This window comes from Salvelinus sp. IW2-2015, linkage group LG31 (genome assembly GCF_002910315.2).
Source record: "Salvelinus sp. IW2-2015 linkage group LG31, ASM291031v2, whole genome shotgun sequence".
Taxonomy (NCBI): Eukaryota; Metazoa; Chordata; class Actinopteri; order Salmoniformes; family Salmonidae; genus Salvelinus; species Salvelinus sp. IW2-2015.
The window spans coordinates 15303482-15322895 of NC_036870.1; the positions used below are offsets into that span (position 1 = coordinate 15303482).

Here is a 19414-nt window from a genome sequence, read left to right on the forward strand (position 1 = left end):
GGAAAATTCCAGAAAATGATGCCATAGCTTTAGAAGATTCAGATAGGCTAATTGACATGATTTCAGTCAATTGGAGGTGTACCTGTGGATGTATTTCAAGGCCTACCTTCAAACTCAGTGCCTCTTTGCTTGACATCATGGGAAAATCAAAGGAAATCAGCCAAGACTTCAGAAAAGAAAATGTACACCTCCACAAGTCTAGTTCATCCTTGAGAGCAATTTACAAATGCCTGAAGGTACCACGTTCATCTGTACAAACAATAGAACGCAAGTATAAATACCATGGGACCACGCAGCCGTCATACCGCTCAGGAAGGAGACGTGTTCTGTCTCCTAGAGATGAATGTACTTTGGTGCGAAAAGTGCAAATCAATCCCAGAACAACAGCAAAGGACCTTGTGAAGATGCTGGAGGAAACAGGTACAAAAGTATCAATATCCACAGTAAAACAAGTTCTATATCGACACAACCTGAAAGGCCGCTCAGAAAGGAAGAGGCCACTGCTCCAAAACCGCCATAAAAAAGCCAGACTACGGTTTGCAACTGCACATGGGGACAAAGATCGTACTTTTTGGAGAAATGTCCTCTGGTCTGATAAAAAAAACAGAACTGTTTGGCCATAATGACCATTTTAATGTTTGGAGGAAAAAGGGGAAGCTTGCAAGCCGAAGAACACCATCCAACCGTGAAGCACGGGGGTGGCAGCATCATGTTGTGGGGGTGCTTTGCTGCAGGAGGGACTGGTGCACGTCACAAAAATAGATGGCACCATGAGCAGGGACAATGATATGGATATATTGAAGCAACATCTCAAGACATCAATCAATCAATGTATTTATAAAGCCCTTCTTACATCAGCTGATGTCACAAAGTGCTCTCCAGAAACCCAGCCTCAAACCCCAAACAGCAAGCAATGCAGGTGTAGAATCACGGTGGCTAGGAAAAACTCCCTAGAAAGGCCAGAACCTAGGAAGAGAACCTAGAGAGGAACCAGGCTATGAGGGGTGGCCAGTCCTCTTCTGGCTGTGCGGGGTAGAGATTATAACAGAACATGACATCAGTCAGAACGTTAATGCTTGGTCACAAATGGGTCTTCCAAATGGACAATGACCCCAAGCATACTTCCAAAGTTGTGGCAAATGGTTTAGGACAACAAAGTCAAGGTATTGGAGTGGCCATCACAAAGCCCTGACCTCAATCCCATAGAAAATGTGTGGGCAGAACTGAAAAAGCGTGCGCGAGCAAGGAGGCCTACAAACCTGACTCAGTTACACCAGCTCTGTCAGGAGGAATGGGCCAAAATTCACCCAACTTATTGTGGGAAGCTTGTGGAAGGCTACCTGAAACGTTTGACCCAAGTTAAACAATTGAAAGGCAATGCTACCAAATACTAATTGAGTGTATGTAAACTTCTGACCAACTGGGAATGTGATGAAAGAAATAAAAGCTGAAATAAAAAATTGTCTCTACTTTTATTCTAACATTTCCCAATCTTAAAATAAAGTGGTGATCCTAACTGACCTAAGACAGGGAATTCTTACTAGGATTAAATGTCAGGAATTGTGAAAAACTGAGTTTAAATATAAATTAGGTAGGTAGGGGTGAAGTGTCTAGGCCACAGGATAGATAATGAACAGTAACAGGTGTGTGTCAGCTTCTCAGACAGGTTTACAACCAACATTGTTAAACCTCTGTTCTCCTCTTTACCTGAACTTGGCTGAAAAGCTGTTTCAATATGCAGCTACACATGACTGAGTTAGGACTTAGTCCCACAATGCCCTAGAGGACTCCCCCAGCGGTCTTATCTGCTAAGGGCTTGTGTGGGTGCAGGCTTTTGTTCCAGCCAAGCAGTATCACACCTGATTCAGCTAATCAGTCTTATTTGAAACATATTATTAGTTAAATATTTGAATCTGGTGTTACTGCTTGTCTAGATGAAATTGGCCACCCTGCCTTTTGCACTACATGGTGGTGTCAAAACTTAGACTTTTGAGTGAAGAGATTGATGTTTTGGCAGTTAAAATTTTGACCCTAAATCCGTGAATATCCTAATACTCAGGAGCAGTAAAGGAAAAAGGATTAAGCAGTAAAACTCTGAAGTATGTTATTATTCATATCGCTTTGATACACTAGCTTGCGAGGCTAAAGAAAGATTTTTAAGCCTTGAGACAATTGAGACATGGATTGTGTGTGTGTGTGCCATTTCTGAGGTTGAATGGGCAAGACAAAAGATTGAAGCATTGGAGTACACATGGGCTAGGATCCCTGTGAAAATTAGCATTTAGAACAGCCTGTAAAGCTAGCATTTCTCACTGCTAGGTGTTCTCTGTGATTTAGATATCTCCGTGTCGTGACTCCAATACCCGTTCTCTGATCTGCTTTCATGATACTGTAAGCGTTTCAAACTAGATTTGACAGTTTCCTCTCCCCAGGTACAGAGGCTGTAGCAGGAGTCAGACATCCCATCCCTGTCTGTGTTTCCTCTTAGCGTGGTGAATTTGAGTGGGAGGCATAGACAGGAACTTAGATCCCTTAAGACTGCAAGACAACATCCTACCTATCTGGTTAAGCACTACTGCTCCACTTTTCTCAAACTCAGAAACACAGCCACTGAAAATAGAGACCACAAGAAGAATCTGAACCTGCTTAGGTTCCTTTAATATAACTAGTAACTAAACCATAATTACAATTTTTAAGTTGTCATAGATAGTGATATAGTTTCTGTTCATTTAGCAAAACGCCCCACCTTCTCTTGTAGTCGAGTGGAAAGTCTGTGGGTCAACTCTAGGGAAGTAGGCTACTTCAGGAGCAAGCTTTGATACTTTTTGTAACATTATAGCAATGGAAAACTGCCCCAGCGAATGGATAAAAGAATCGATATGTTTTAGCTTGTCTCAAATACTTTTTCCTTTGTGTTCTCGAAGGAAGGTCTTTAGTGATAGAGGAGAAGGTATAGAAAGTCATTTAGCAATTCATTTACCATCTGGTCTTACATTTTTTTTAAATAATGAAAAACAAACAGGTATTTGTGTAGCAGGCCTATTGTCAGATGCTGTTATTTACCATGATTGCATAGATCCAATTATCCTTTCAGTCAGACCCAAGATACATTGCATTTGACCATTCTGTTTGATGAATGTGAAACATTGAGAAAAGTTTCTAGTGAAAAAAGAGAAGAAAAGTTGTATTTACCTGGAACTTCTTCCAATCCATAGCTGGTGCTGTTGGGCTTGAAGCGGTCTGGTTGGACCTTCATATTGGGGCATAGCACGTCTGAGAGAGCAGAATTAGATTGGGGTAAGAGAAAATCTTATAGTTTATCCCTTCCATATACAGTAATTCAAGGTAGCACTTTGTATTATAATTTGTCTTACGCCGCAAGAGTACATGCTTGGATTCATGCAGTCAACAAATCAATGTTTACAGTGTGAAATGAAAAAATATATATTTTACAGAATGCTATCTTGGACCTATCCTAGAAACCTTGTTAGCTACATAGTTGTCATTGAATAGGCTTATTAGTTTTAACTAGATGATCAGAGTTAAAAAGGCAGTGTCCCATTGAAATGGGATCCTTCATTGAAACTACCTGTAGATCTGAGACAGTCTATATGACACAGACAGACTGCACCCAGACAGAATATACATTCCCTCTGGCTCCAGTAGGAATAGGGCTGCATGCACCAACCCCAGCGGTGACTGTGGTTAGGACCTCACACACACACACACACACACACACCACACACAAACACACACACACACACACACACACACACACACACACACACACACACACACACAACACACACACACACACACACACACACACACACACACACACACACACACACACACACACACACAACCAAATGTATTGTTAATCATAAGTGTGTAAGTGCAGTAAGTTCCTCTTGATGCCGACTTATCATACAGTAGCATCACGGTTCAAAGCCAATAATGTGAGTTAAAACTGAATTCCTCTGGTCTTAGCACAACTATGGGAGGAATTTAAATAACTACACCGTCAACACCATTTAGTGCTAGTGCGTCTGCTCTCCTCTCAATCGTCATAGCTGACAAGTGTTTCAGAGATTTGATCAATAGAGATCAAAGGAATGAGAGTTGAGGTCTCTAATATGCCTGTTTTTGCACATGATATCATACAACAGACCATACAGTGTTCCAGGAAAGTAGAGTGAGGTGGGCAAAGAAATGTACAGTACATTTACATTATACTGTACCCATCTCCAACTGAGCCACTAGTCTCCATCCCAGGTTGAACATCATACAAAGAACCCCATCCCATTGTGCCAGCACCATTGATACCTGTTACTTCAGCAACAACACATGGAACATTCAGGATGGGGTATTCCCTCTTACAAATAGAAAATACTTCTCTGCCAATGTAAACTAACCCTGAGTGGGGGTGTCTCTCTCTCTTCTCTGTCACCACTGGCATCACTTGGCTGTCCCAGGCCTCTGAGGTGTGTGTGTGGTGTGTGTGTGTGTGTGTGTTGTGTGTGTGTGTGTGTGTGTGTGTGTGTGTGTGTGTGTGTGTGTGTGTGTGTTGTGTGTGTGTGTGTGTGTGTGTGTGTGTTGTGTGTGTGTGTGTGTGTGTGTGTGTGTGTGTGTGTGTGTGTGGTGTGTTGTGTTGTGTGTGTGTGTGTGTGTGTGTGTGTGTGTGTTGTGTGTGTGTGTGCCGTGCGTGCGTAAAGCAGCCAGACACCCAAACCGCGCCAGCAGATGTGTCTCTGACAATCATGTACTATCAGACCCTGTAATTTTCTTTAATCGCAGCTATAAAAAAGGACTTTGTTGAGTTAGGAAGGCTTTAACTTAACTATGGTTCCATTTTACAGGGATGGCTCAGACTCTTGGCATGTCTTGTTCTTTTGTAAATGCAGAGTCAAGTGCATAATTGGAAAATCCAGGTAGACAGTTTATCCTTGGTAGACTGTTAGTGTGTCACGGTGTTCATGTCTAGTAATAAGTTGTTTACTGTGGCAGAAAAGGAAATAAGCAAACGATCATTTCTACATGTGATGTGGGCTTCTCTCTCTGAGATGCGCTTCATGTTGTGTGATTGTTTGTGTCCTTGCTTGTTCAGTTTGCATTAACTTGTTAGACTAGTCTTTCTTCTAACTTTTATTTGTATTTTTACATGTGATGCATCGTACTGGACGTATTTCTGTGTTTTGAAAACGATATATCTTTAACTTTCTGACACGCAAAACAGTTTGGGACCATATTAACAATGGACTAATGAAACAACAAATACCAAAAGATAGTTTTTGGGTGGAGTTTTCCTCTATTTAAGCATTTCCAAACTTGGCCAGCTCTCCCTGCTATCTCTCTCAGAATGACTCTCTATCTCTCTCAGAATGACCTTCTTGATCCAAATCAGTCAGGTTTCAAGACTAGTCATTCAACTGTAGGACTGCTCTTCTCTTGTGTCACGGAGGCGCTCCGCACTGCTAAAGCTAACTCTCTCTCCTCTGCTCTCATCCTTCTAGACCTATCGGCTGGCTTTGATACTGTGAACCATCAGATCCTCCTCTCCACCCTCTCCGAGCTGGGCATCTCCGGCGCGGCCCACGCTTGGATTGCGTCCTACCTGACAGGTCGCTTACCAGGTGGCGTGGCGAGAATCTGTCTCCGCACCACGTGCTCTCACCACTGGTGTCCCCCAGGGCTCTGTCTAGGCCATCTCCTATTCTCGCTATACACCAAGTCACTTGGCTCTTTCATACCTCACATGGTCTCTCCTATCATGCTATGCAGACGACAATCTCTCCTTTCCCCCCTCTGATAACCAGGTGGCGAATCGCATCTCTGCATGTCTGGCAGACATATCAGTGTGGATGACGGTCACCACCTCAAGCTGAACCTCGGCAAGGCGGAGCTGCTCTTCCTCCCGGGGAAGGACTGCCCGTTCCATGATCTCGCCATCACGGTTGACAACTCCATTGTGTCCTCCTCCCAGATTGCTAAGAACCTTGGCGTGATCCTGGACAACACCCTGTCGTTCTCAACTCACATCAAGGCGGTGACCCGTTCCTGTAGGTTCATGCTCTACAACATTCGCAGAGTACGACCCTGCCTCACACAGGAAGCGGCGCAGGTCCTAATCCAGGCACTTGTCATCTCCCGTCTGGATTACTGCAACTCGCTGTTGGCTGGGCTCCCTGCCTGTGCTATTAAACCCCTACAACTCATCCAGAACGCCGCAGCCCGTCTGGTGTTCAACCTTCCCAAGTTCTCTCACGTCACCCCGCTCCTCCGCTCTCTCCACTGGCTTTCAGTTGAAGCCCGCATTCCGCTACAAGACCATGGTGCTTGCCTACGGAGCTGTGAGGGGAACGCACCTCCGTACCTTCAGGCTCTGATCAGGCCCTACACCCAAACAAGGGCACTGCGTTCATCCACCTCTGGCCTGCTCGCCTCCCTACCTCTGAGGAAGTACAGTTCCCGCTCAGCCCAGTCAAAACTGTTCGCTGCTCTGGCACCCCAATGGTGGAACAAACCCTCACGACGCCAGGTCAGCGGAGTCAATCACCACCTTCCGGAGACACCTGAAACCCCACCTCTTTAAGGAATACCTAGGATAGGATAAAGTAATCCTTCTAACCCCCCCTCCCCCTTAAAATAGTTAGATGCACTATTGTAAAGTGGTTGTTCCACTGGATATCATAAGGTGAATGCACCAATTTGTAAGTCGCTCTGGATAAGAGCGTCTGCTAAATGACTTAAATGTAAATGTAAATAAATGGAAGAGGAGTTGCTGGTGGTTATAGGAGGTCTTTAGTAATACTACATACCTATTGTGGCCAACAATTACAATGCTAGCTGAGAAAAGATAGTTATGCGGCAGGTAGCCTAGTGGTCAGAGTGTTGGACCAGTAACGGAAAGGTAGCAAGATTGAATCCCCGAGCTGACAAGGTAAACATCTGTCGTTCTGCCCCTGAACAAGGCAGTTAACCCACTGTTCCTAGGCTGTCATTGTAAATAAGAATTTGCTCTTAACGAACTTGCCTAGTTAAATAAAGGTTAAATTTTTTTTTTTTTTTGCGTCAATGTGTTTTAAGATGCAGCCGTAACTGAAGGTCTGAGACTGAGCTCACTGCAGAGCTAGCTGCTCCCTCTCCTTGTGGCCCAACATCTATAATTTAGAGATTCTCCTCAGAGTTATTAAAATGATGTCACTTATTGATGTCACTTGTTAAATCCACTTCAATCAGTATAGATGAAGGGGAGGAGACAGGTTAAAGAAAGATTTTTAAGCCTTGAGACAATTGAGACATGGATTGTGTGTGTGTGCCATTTCTGAGGTTGAATGGGCAAGACAAAAGATTGAAGCATTGGAGTCAACATGGGCCAGGATCCCTGTGGAAAGCTTTCAACACCTTGTAGATTCCATTCCCCGACTCAATATTAGGACGGTGTTCCTAATGTTTGGTATACTCAGTGTATATGAAATTGAAGATTAAGTTTAATTAAATACAAAAACCTTTTTCATCTAAGTCCTATGGGCCTTGGGTCTCCTTGGGTTTCCAGACTAGGAAGCCATTCATCAACAACATCCTCTGAAGCCAAAGCACTGGAATAGCCAAACCTACAGTGGTGTTGCACTTTGATCAAATCGTGTGTACTGTATTTTTTTTATTTAACCTTTATTTAACAAGGCAAGTCAGTTAATAACGAATTCTTATTTAGAATGATGGCCTACCTCGACTCCCAATCACGGCCGGATGTGATACAGCCTGGATTCGAACCAGGGACTGTAGTGACGCCTCAGACCGGCTCATCAGTAAAAAGATGATGGCAGTTAAATAGTCTTTGATTTAGCTAACACGCCTTTCACGTTTAGTTAAGTTAAAATGTTTCTGTTTTTATATATATATATATTCTCCCAGCACTTTGTTTAACAGTGGTGGGCTGGTAACATTGGATGAAAAGGTGAAAACATACAATGTAGAAGTCCTAAAATGCTCTTTAGGACCTACTTGAAACATTAGAACTGTAATTTTCAGAGCAAAAATAACTTGGGCCACTCTGTGCGGTGCCCACTGATATTCTTAGATACACTAGCATGGTGATCCTAGAGATTACAGAAGGAAAAATGTTGGATGGCCATGAACTTGTGGCCAGGGCAAAATATGTTCTGTGTAGTGACCCCTGAGTACACTTATCCTCATATCATAATAGATTGCATTTCTGAAAGCATTATGACTAGTGAGGAATTTATAGATTGAGTCCAAGGTGGGTATATGAACATTGGAATCTGTGGTCTCAAAGGGAAGGCTCAGGGTTAAGAGCTTCCAAATTAATCTCTTTGCGCCTTGCCAAACTCAAGTGGTTAAAGTATCACTAACTACACAAGGATGCCTGTCTGACTTAAGTAAAGAATAGAGAGTCTGCTTACAGTATGATTCTGAGTTAACACTAAACACAGCTCTGAATATTGTAGTGTTGCTGTCCTGTTGTGCTCTAACAGCAGTGAGTGAATCAATGAGTGCATCTATAATGGCACCCTATTCCCTTCGTAGTGCACTACTTTTGACCAGTTCCCAATGGAGTGGCATTTCAGAGACAGCCTATGTTAAACTGATGGTCCAACACTTATCTCGTGACGAGGCCCTAATCGTCAGGTACAGCCGTGTGACCGCGGAATCCTTGGGACGTCCCTAACCTAAACCCTAACCACAAAGTTTCTAAAACATGCTGTGCTGCCTTTTCCCTAGCCCTAACCTTTTTAACCGCTACCCTTACCATAACTCCTACCCTTACATTAGCCATTGTAAATGTAAACTTTGACGTCAGAGCATGGCGGTCCCAAGGATCCCGTTTAGATTTTTCCGTTTCAGGCATACACTGCTTTCCAGTCCAGCTAGTTTTAGTGGGGAATGCAAACTGTGGAGTGTGAAGCATCCAACCAACCATCTTCTACCTCCTGTCCTGTACGTACAGTACACACTCACTCCTCCACTTTCCTCACCTGCCCAGAGCCACCCCAGGCCACATACCTCACTCTTTTAGCACTTATAAATGTTTCTTGTCAAGGCATTTTAAATAAATATTTGTTGTTATTTATAATGACTAACAAAAATATTGCAACATATTTGTACTGAAAGTGTCCCTGTCAGAGGATGTGTAGTACTGTAACTGGGTCCTAGAAAAGACATTGAGGTTAGAGTAATTCAGGCTATCCAGCATTCCGAAAACCTTAACCAAACGTTTACCCAGTAGTCACTGGGGCAAGCGGCCACAAAAATGTATCTGTTGCAAAAATTATAATTCACTAGTCGATCTCTGCTTAACGCCCACACCTCACACATATCATGTCACATCCAGTCAGAGACGAGGAAGCACAGAGAGGAGCAGGCTTAGTCGAGGGGAAAGGCCTATTCGAGAGGAAAGACGATTGTTTTGGAGTGTATGGTTAAGGAGATAATTGCAGTGTGTTTTAAGGGTACATACGTTCAGAGTGATATAGATTTAGCTATCTTTAAAGTGCATTTTAAAGGCACCGGTTATATATTAAGAAGGTTTAGGCTTTTGATTAATAGAAGTAGCTGCATTTTCAACGGAATTTGAAACCCAATTCTGTCATCCTGATTGTGTATGTAATGTAGACATCTTGCTGGAATCTGTTTCCTGACAAACTAAAGAGTAAAGGCAGTCACAGAAAAATCATACACACCTCATACAACCTACTCTCACAGAGCCTCCTTCTCAGGCTGTTATTGGTTGCTTACTCTCACAGAGCCTGTGTGATTGGTTACTTACTTTCACAGAGCCGTCTCCTCAGCCGCCCTCTGATCTTGTCGATGGCATTGAAGTCTGTCACATGGAACACGTGAGCGTTCTTAGGTTCTGCAACGATCTCCTCCAGCTCCACCTTCAGAGCCTCCCCGATGCCCACAGCGAACATCCTCACCCCGGCCTTCGCCGCCGCCTTTGACGGTTCCAACACGTAATCCTGGCTCCTCCCGTCTGTCAGGAGGATAGCCACCTTCTGGATGCCCCTGGCTGCAGGCCTGGCCCCGGCCTGCTCTGTGAAGATGTTGGTGGTGGTGTAGCTGATGGCGTCCCCGGTCATGGTGTTCCCTCCCAGGTAGCGGATGTTCCTGGCGGCCCTCTTCACCTCGTCNGCTCTGTGAAGATGTTGGTGGTGGTGTAGCTGATGGCGTCCCCGGTCATGGTGTTCCCTCCCAGGTAGCGGATGTTCCTGGCGGCCCTCTTCACCTCGTCCATGGTGCKGTASCGTCCCAGGTTGAACTCKGTGGTGGGCCGRTCGCTGTAGCGTACCACKGCCACACGCGTCTTGTCCGGGCCCACGTCGAACGACTCCACCAGGTTGGAGACCCACTGGCGGATCTTCTCAAAGTTCTCCTTCCCCACACTGGATGACGTGTCCAGGATGAACACCAGGTCATAGTGCACATTCTTACAGCCTGAGAGGAAGTGGAAGGTAACATGTTAGAATTCAGACCTGAGGAATTCCTAGTACTGTACATAAAGATAGTAAGAACCAGGCTTGGGTTCAAATAGTATTTATTTTCTTTCTAACTCTTGAGGATTGAGCTAGTGTGGAGTGCCAGGTGGGCAGGGTTTCTTCTTTTAGGGCTACTCCATTGGTTCCTTTGAGCCAGACAAGCTCAGTGTTGTTTAAAGTATATGAAAGAAAACAAATACTATTTGAACCAGCTAGTTACAGCTGATGCCCTTACCTGCCCTGCTTTGAGCATCAACCCTCTGTCCTGAGAGAGTCAGGGCCAGTATGACCAGGACTAGGGAAGCCCTGCATGCCAGTCGCAGCTCCATATCGGCCTCTGGTCTGGTTATGTTTTGATCTTAGGATGTGATCACCATCAACGTTTCCAACCTGGACATGGGCAATTCCACAGTAACGGAAGTACGCTTTGACTTAGAGTTTTCACTTTAGAATGTATGCCAAACAAAAACCGTTGATTTCAAAGTTTAACAAATCATATGATTCTATGCACAAAGACTACTTAGAAAATGTACACAGAACATTTCACATGAACACCTTTACCGGAAGAACTGTGCAGATGCAAAGTTTGGTAACAAAATGATGGTAAAATCTTACTCCGTTTTTTTATGCGACCACGTTTTCCAAAGAACTCTGCTAAATATCTGCTCCGAATTAATATTCAAAGATGTCTGCAGAAACAATGGGGTGTCAGCTTTGAAAAATGTATTTTGGTTATTGAACTACAGCAGGTGAACATAATTATGGTAAGGGAATTACATTATGGTTCCCTGATCTGCACTACACAGAAATGCATAATTATGGATATGAATGTCATTCTCTTCACGGTGATGTATCCTGAATAGGTACACAAAGGCAGAAATATACAATATCCTTCTTTTGCATATTTGGGTATTATTATACATACGGGCTATTATTGTAATATGCTCCGCCTCCAAGCAAAACCGCATTTGGCTAGTCCGGACCAAGTCTGAACCAATCATAGACGTCTATGTTTCACTAGTTTGTACATCACAGCAAGGCAGAGTAGAGTTCAGTAGAGTACAGTAAAGTAGATATGTTCAGTACATTATACTGTACTGTACTTTACTGTTCTCTACTATGCTCGACTGTACTGCGCTGTCCAAACATGTGAAACATATACATCTATGATTGGTTAATATTTGGTTCGGCCAGGGCTGACTGACCAAATTTCAACTACTTTTCAACGTCCATGGACGTCCGGTGTCGGTCGGTACTCAGTGGGTGAGGATGCTTCTTACAGTAAGTGGAAAGAGGGTAGGTGGTAGGTGTCTATAAGAGCCGGGAGAGGTGACATTACCTGTAGAGAGATCACAGAGAGCGGCAGAGAGAGAGAGAGGGTCATTTCAAATGTATTTCTAAAGCCCTTTTTACGTCATTGGTGCTCATGGGAATGCCCAGACATCAACAGATCATCATAGCAAACTACCAAGAAGCAGACAGGTGCGAGAGACAACTGGACATTTCCTGTTGCCTAAGCCACAATATTCTCCTTAAACCACAATACTGGAATGCAATATGATGTTAAATGTCTTGTGATTCAGATAAGCAGCTGTTATTTTGGGAATATTGATTTTACAACCAGCTAACATTCATTTAATCATTGAGGATTATTCTAAAGGTATGCATCTCTTCTGGAAGTAGATTAATTGAGGAATGTGCCAGTTGAGCAGGCCAATTGAAAGTAACCCAGTGACTGGACGGATTGGGAGTAAAACCACTGAGTGGTTTGTCATGGGAAAGTTATCAGTGACAGTGCTCCTGGAGTAACATAGTGTTAATATAGAAGTGGGTCACGCACACACACACATCAACTCCGCTAGCACTTACTGAGTCACCATAGAGAGGTTACAATGCCTGTGTCATCAAACGTATCTATATCTTACAGCAAGTGTGTCTGTGTGATTTAGCAGCAGTGACCTAGGCCCAACGACCAGAGCCAAATATAAGGCTGTGGGCCCAATGCTACTCTGTCATCAGAAGGCTAGACTAGTGTTGTGTGGGGAAAGCTCTGTGTGGCTTTGGTGTATGGAAGCCTGATGATGTGGCAATGTCTTACCATTCTCCTTGAGCTGTCATAATGCTTTGACCTTTTTTTCCCTTTTTTTTTTACAGCGAATGTTGTACATACAGTGCATTCGGAAATTATTCAAACCCCTTGACTTTTACAAATTTTGATACGTTACAGCCTTAACCTAAAATGGATTAAGTTGGATTTCCCCCCCCCCCTCATCAATCTACACACAATACCCCACAAAGCAAATACAGGTTTTTAGATTTTTTATATATGTATATGTATTTTTTATATATATATCAAATTTATATATGTATTCAGACCCTTTACTCAAATCTTTGTTGTGGCAGCGATTACAGTCTCGAATCTTCTTGGGAATGACGCTACAAGCTTGGCACACCTCTATTTGGGGAGTTTCTCCCATTCTTCTCAGCGGATCCTCTCAAGCTCTGTCAGGTTGAATGGGGAGCGTCACTGGACAGCTATTTTCAGGTCTCTCCAGAGATGTTTGATCGGGTTCAAGTCCGGGCTCTGGCTGGGACACTCAAGGACATTCAGAGACTTGTCTCGATGCCACTCCTGCATTGTGTGCTTAGGGTTGTTGTCCTGTTGGAAGGTGAACCTTCGAACCCACTCTGAGGTCCTGAGTGCTCTGGAGCAGGTTTTTAGTCAAGGATCTCTCTGTACTTTTCTCTGTTCACCTTTCCCTTGATCCTGACTAGTCTCCTGGTCCCTGCCGCTGAAAAACATCCCCACAGCATGATGCTGCCACCACCATGCTTCACCGTAGGGATGGTGCCAGATTTCCTCCAGACGTGACGCTTGGCATTCAGGCCAAAAAAGTTCAATCTAGGTTTCATCAGAGTCTTTTACCTGCCTTTTCGTAAACTCAGAGGGTTGTCATGCCTTTTACTGAGGAATGTCTTATGTCAGGCCACTCTACCATAACGTCCTGATTGGTGGAGTGCTGCAGAGATGGTTGTCCTTCTGGAAGGTTCTCCCATCTCCACAGAGGAACTCTGGAGCTCTGTCAGAGTGATCATCGGGTTCTTGGTCACCTCCCTGTCCATGGCCCTTCTCCCCCCGATTGCTCAGTTTGGCCGGGTGGCCATCTCTAGGAAAAGTCTTGGTGGTTCCAAACTTTTTCCATTTAAGAATGATGGAGGCCACTGTGTTTTTGGGGACCTTCAATGCTGCAGAAATCCTGTTTCTGAGCTCTATGGACAATTCCTTCGACCTCGTGGATTGGTGTTTGCTCTGACATGCACTGTCAACTGTGGGACCTTTTATATAGACAGATGTGTGCCTTTCCAAATCATGGCCAATCAATTGACTTTACCACAGGTGGACTCCAATCAAGTTGTTGAAACATCTCAATGATTATCAATGGAAACAGGATTCACCTGAGCTCAATTATGAGTCTCATAGCAAAGGGTCTGAATAGTTATGTAAATGAGATGTTTCTGTTTTCATTTTTTTATGAATTTACAAAAATCTCTAAAACCTGTTTTCGCTTTGTCATTATGGAGTATTGTGTGTAGATTGATGAGAAAAAACATTTATTCAATCCATTTTAGAATAAGGCTGTAATGTAACAAAACGTGGAAAAAGTCAAGGGGTCTGAATACTTTCCGAATGCACTGTATCTATGGACATATGTATCTTACATAGCAGTGACAGGATAATCAAATCAAGAGTTACAGCTATGTGAATGTTTTAGTAAAGTAAAATGGAGGGAAATAGTGGAACCCGTTTAAAATGTGTTGTGTGAATGTGATTCCTACTGAGAACTTGGAACTTAATAGTAGAACATGACCAAGTTTAAATTCTCCTCTCCTCTCTTGCATTCTACAGTTACAGTACATCATAGGGGAGTGCCCACAGCCACATAACAATTGTGTGATGTCCTACACTTTGCTTATTGTTCATTATCCTCCAGGATCATGGTCATCATGATATTAGGTTTAACCTCTAGTCTGGTTAGTTTGGCATTAGCTTACGTTATCTGATATACCACAGAGCTATTTATGCCCTGGAACCTTCTTAGGTTTTAACTGCCATTATTAAGAAGCTCAAGGCCTATTAGTGAAATCGCTGCAATTGCTGTAATTAGTGTGTATTTAAAGCTGACGAAAATGAAAGTATAGTCTATCTCAAACGCCCGCTCAAAGCATATTGCCTACTGGGAAACTTTTCATTCTTTTAAAAACGATCCACTCATCTACCCGCAAGACACATTATAGGCCTACATCTTGACTAACTAACTATTCAACAGATTTCTCATCTTAGAGATCAAATTGTGAAACTTAACACTAATTTAGTGCTACTTTGCATTTCGCATAACTTTGTCCCATCAGATAAAGCATTTTACACCATAGTCACCAGTTGTCACCACACTTTTTCCCTATATCACGCTTTCAACTCAGTTTCAATATGTTGACTTTGAAATAATTGACTAAAAAGATAAAAACATGGTGATTTTACTTAGTCAGCTCAGCAGCCCAATCCTGAGCCCAGATCTCCCTCGTACAAAGTGTGGTCTGTATCCTGCATGGGGCCTGTGTGTTTCCACCTCCTTTCTCAATGGCAGACCAGGGACTAAAATGTAGATGTCTATTCCAGAAACTAGACTTCCATCATCCGGCAAATGATGTAAAAAACAGCACCAGTTTTCCAGTTCAAAAGGAAAAGATGGACCTGGATCCGGTAGCTACTCCTGATGAAGAATCGAACATGTGGCTCCTCTGAGCAATTCATCGCAAACACACAAATCCAAATGCACAAACACATAAAACTACCCTCCAAATAAACTATCAATTGTCAGAAATAAAACAATTTATATGAGACAGATTGATTTAATCCTACCTGGATTGTTGATCACTTAGTTTCACTGGAGGTCTCTCTGTGTGGTTCCTATCCTCCAAGTATCACATGTGCACTTGTCCCTTAGCTCAGCATAAAGGCACCATCCCCCATCCAATGATAAACCCCCCAAGGAACCTCCTTTACAGGTGTGAAGAAATTAGGATCAAGTTATCCTAAAATCCACAACGATGTCAATCCAGTGTAGTGTTGATAAAAAGTCAAAGTGAGATTCTGCTTCAACCTCTTGGATAGGTGGATAGTGGGAGGGAGGAACTGACTGAAGGGGAAAGTGTAGGGTTTCACTAGGGGATGAGCTTGTACTGCTCTGGCTAGCTGCTCAGCTCACAGACATAAAGAACCATGACAAGCCTGGCCAATTATAGACCAATTTTCTGGTTATATTTTTGTCTGTTTTTTGTTTTTTTTACGGCTGCCGGGGCTGCGACCATCTGAAGTGTTGCTGCCCTCAGAGACAGGAGGCACACAGCTTCTCTTTCAGCCACTGCCTCCTCTTTCCAACCCCTCCAACCCTCCAGCCATAACCCTGCCTCAGAGATAGCCACAACAGAGCTGCCCTAGCTGCCTGCGGAGGACCGTGGTGGGCTGGGTCTACTGTATCAGGGGACTTGCTGTATGATGGGGAAGGGTGTATTTGAGTCGGGGAAATGATTAGCAAGGAACTCGTGTGCTTGAAGCTTTATCTTGTCTTTTGCTCCTCATGTCAGCTGACTCTTGTGTAGTAGAACACCAGTTGTACATTCAGAAAAGGGCGAAATTATTTAAAACAATTTAAGAAAATCTCTGTTAACCACATTGAGAAGTAATGTTTACTAGATTGCGTGTTGTCAGCCATGTTCCCTGCAGGAGGGGGAAAGAAAGGGGAAGCAGTGGTCTTGTTCTCCAATGGTTTGGTTTTCTCTGTCCATAACTTTCCCTCTCTCTTACTGAAGTTGTCACCTAGCCTGTCAGAATGGCATGTGTCCCTTCCCCCAATAGCTGTCTCAGAACCCCTCTCCCTCGCCTAGTCGGGTCCCTTTTTGGTTTAGATGTCTCTCAGGTCGAGGTGCCTTGCTGATTTCACATGCTTCATTCACTCCACCACCCCCCCCCCCCCCCCCCCTCCCACTTCAACAGGTTTCTTTACCCCCCTCTACTGCAAGAGGAATGCATTGATACCAGATACCGGTAAGTACATTTAAAGTACACAACAGAGTAAACATTAAAACAACATTATGTGGTGGTTGTGTGTTTGCTCAGGGGGAATTGAGACATGCAAAAAAACACATTTCCAATTCACACATGCGTATACGCACTAGTACCGTGCCTTCAGAAACTATTCACTCCCTTTTGACTTTTTCAACATTTTGTTGTGTTACAGCCTGAGTTTATAATGTGGTTTTTGGTCACTGGCCTACACCCAATTCCAAATAATGTCAAAGTGTAATTATATATTTTTACACATTTTAACAAATATATTAAAAATTTAAAGCTGAAATGTCTTGAGTAAATACAGTTGATGTCGGAAGTTTACATACACCTTATCACGCCCTGACCGTAGAGAGCGTTTTTTGTCTCTATTTTGGTTTGGTCAGGGTGTGATTTGGGTGGGCAGTCTAGGTTCTATGTTCAATGATTTTCTATTTCTATGTGTTTGGCCGGGTGTGGTTCTCAATCAGAGGCAGCTGTCTATCGTTGTCTCTGATTGAGAACCATACTTAGGTTGCCTTTTCCCACCTGTCTGTGTGGGTAGTTGTCTATGTGAGGTTGCATGTCTGCACTCAGTGTTTATAGCGTTCACGTTCGTTTGTTATTTTGTGTAGTTTGTTCAGTGTTATTTCTTTATTAAAAGAAGATGGATTATCATCACGGTGCGCCTTGGTCTCCTCTCTACGACGTTCGTGACACACCTTAGCCAAATACATTTATTAAACTCAGTTTTTCACAATTCCTGACATTTAATCCTCGTAAAAATTCCCTGTCTTAGGTCAGTAAGATCACCACTTTATTTTAATAATGTGAAATGTCAGAATAATAGTAGAGAGATTTATTTCAGCTTTTATTTCTTTCATCACTTTCCCAGTAGGTCAGAAGTTCACATACACTCACTTAGTATTTGGTAGCATTGCCTTTAAATTGTTTGAGGAGTCATCTGACTCCTAATAGTCGTAGGTTCAATTCCCGCAGGGTTCACATATACATGAAAAATGATATGTATTCACTGTCAGAATGCAGCATGACTCAAAGCAGGAAGTTGTGTGTTTGAAGGCTCTTGTTGTCTTCTATATCCTGATTTGGGGTTCATGGGGCAAGTCTGTCAATTAAACTTGCCTAATACGACTCACTTGATCAGAAGTTTTTAAAACAATGTTGAATGGCTGTGATGTGGTTTTGCATGTGTTTTCTCATTGTCAGTTCACTTTGACATACCTGCAAAAACAATTGACCTTTAAATCTCAAATATGTTTTGGGAGACTTTACTTTTCTCTATGATGAACTACCTGATTTAGCCAAGGGTCAACATACATTACCTAAATAAATTCCATAACTACTGTCTGGAATGTCTAAGTCTAGAATTAGGAAATAATGGATAATCTCAAGGCTTTTATGTCTAGAGTAGCATCCTCTGTTCCGATTGGCAGAACGTAGACCTTTTTATGTGCGTGTTCTTCAGTCATTCTTTCAGAGTGGAAGAAGGGGAATCTGGAGATTCACTTGTTGCAGTGAGGGATAGGGTTTGTTCTGTTGCCCAACCCACACAGAACTGTAATGCATTTTGATAGGAGGAAAAACACTGCCTAAAGCAACTAGCTCTCACAGTCTCATGTCAGAATTAGACATTCATCCATGTTTCTCAAAACTCTGAATTTGTAAGGTTCGCGTTAAATTTAGGGATTAACTCAGAAATCTTAAGGTTAGGCATTAACTCTGAATGCTGAAGGTAAGTGTTAAGGTTTGAGATAGAAAGTTGTTTTTTTAGCCTATCGCTGGATTGGAACTCTGATTTGGAATCAGAGGCAGATGCTTAAGCCCGTCCACCAGCCCCATCTATAATTCCTGAAACCTACTTGAAGGTAACAGCGCTCGCTGTCCTCAGACATGGATGGACGTTGAATACTGACTTGTATCACGGGTTGACCTGGCTGGCTTAAAGACTCTGAAAGATTTCACTTATGCATTCTTCCAGTGGTGTGTATTCATGGATGACAAAGGAAGCCAGACTTCCCCCAAAAAATTGACCAAGAAAAAAAGAAAAACAGTTATAAAGAAAATGCATCTTTCGTCTCTGTGTTCCGTCATTTTCCTTCAATTCGCAAGAGGCTGAATGTATCTCACTGGAGGAAGCATCCGAGCGAGCGTAGCAGCACACGTCTGCCTCTGTATGTGTCGGAAATCTGTTTGATGCTGTCTGGTCCAAAAGAGTATGACATTGTTTCCGCCCCATAGCATTGAATGCAAGGGAAGCCAGCGAGCATTTGGCCTCCCTTGATAAAAAAAACAAACAGATAAAATAATAGCCAATCAGTGTGGAGATAAACTGAATGAGCTCAACTTTGAATGGTCCTGGCGCACCAAAAAAGTGTCAAGAGATGCCAATTTGGATTTGACATCTCTCCTATCAAATCACATTGAGCGCATACTTCATTGACAGAAACAACTTGAATTGTTGCATCTCGTTGTGTTGTTGTGCACCGGTGGCTAGCTAGCTTAAATTGGCAATTTCCCCTAATTAGCGATGGGTAGAGATACGGATTTGGACGTGTAGTTTTACTTAATTCTCCTTGCTGGCCTGTGATTATATTGGCCATTCATTCATTGTTGTGCCTCTGGCCTGAGAGGATGGCAGTTCAATATGCAGCTAGATGTAGAAGGCTAATGTAACTAACGTAACTAGTTAACGTTGCCCATGAATGGAATTTAGGCTAGCGAGCAAGCATTTTTGCCAGGTACAGTACCCTAGGACAACAAAAACGAAAAGCGTGTAACTGAATGATAGTAACAG

The 19414-nt window shown here is 43.0% G+C and overlaps 1 protein-coding gene across 1 annotated transcript; it reads right to left on the bottom strand.

Moving 5' to 3' along the window:
• Positions 1-10141: 10141 nt before the first annotated feature.
• LOC139023330 (collagen alpha-1(XXII) chain-like) lies at positions 10142-15742 on the bottom strand. Its single transcript, XM_070436260.1, has 4 exons — positions 15415-15742; positions 11130-11185; positions 10732-10886; positions 10142-10455 (listed from the first exon to the last, which is right to left on the bottom strand). The coding sequence occupies exons 3-4, from the start codon at positions 10823-10825 to the stop codon at positions 10142-10144; spliced, it is 408 nt and encodes a 135-aa protein (XP_070292361.1). The 5' UTR covers positions 10826-10886; positions 11130-11185; positions 15415-15742.
• Between the last annotated feature and the right edge of the window lie 3672 nt (positions 15743-19414).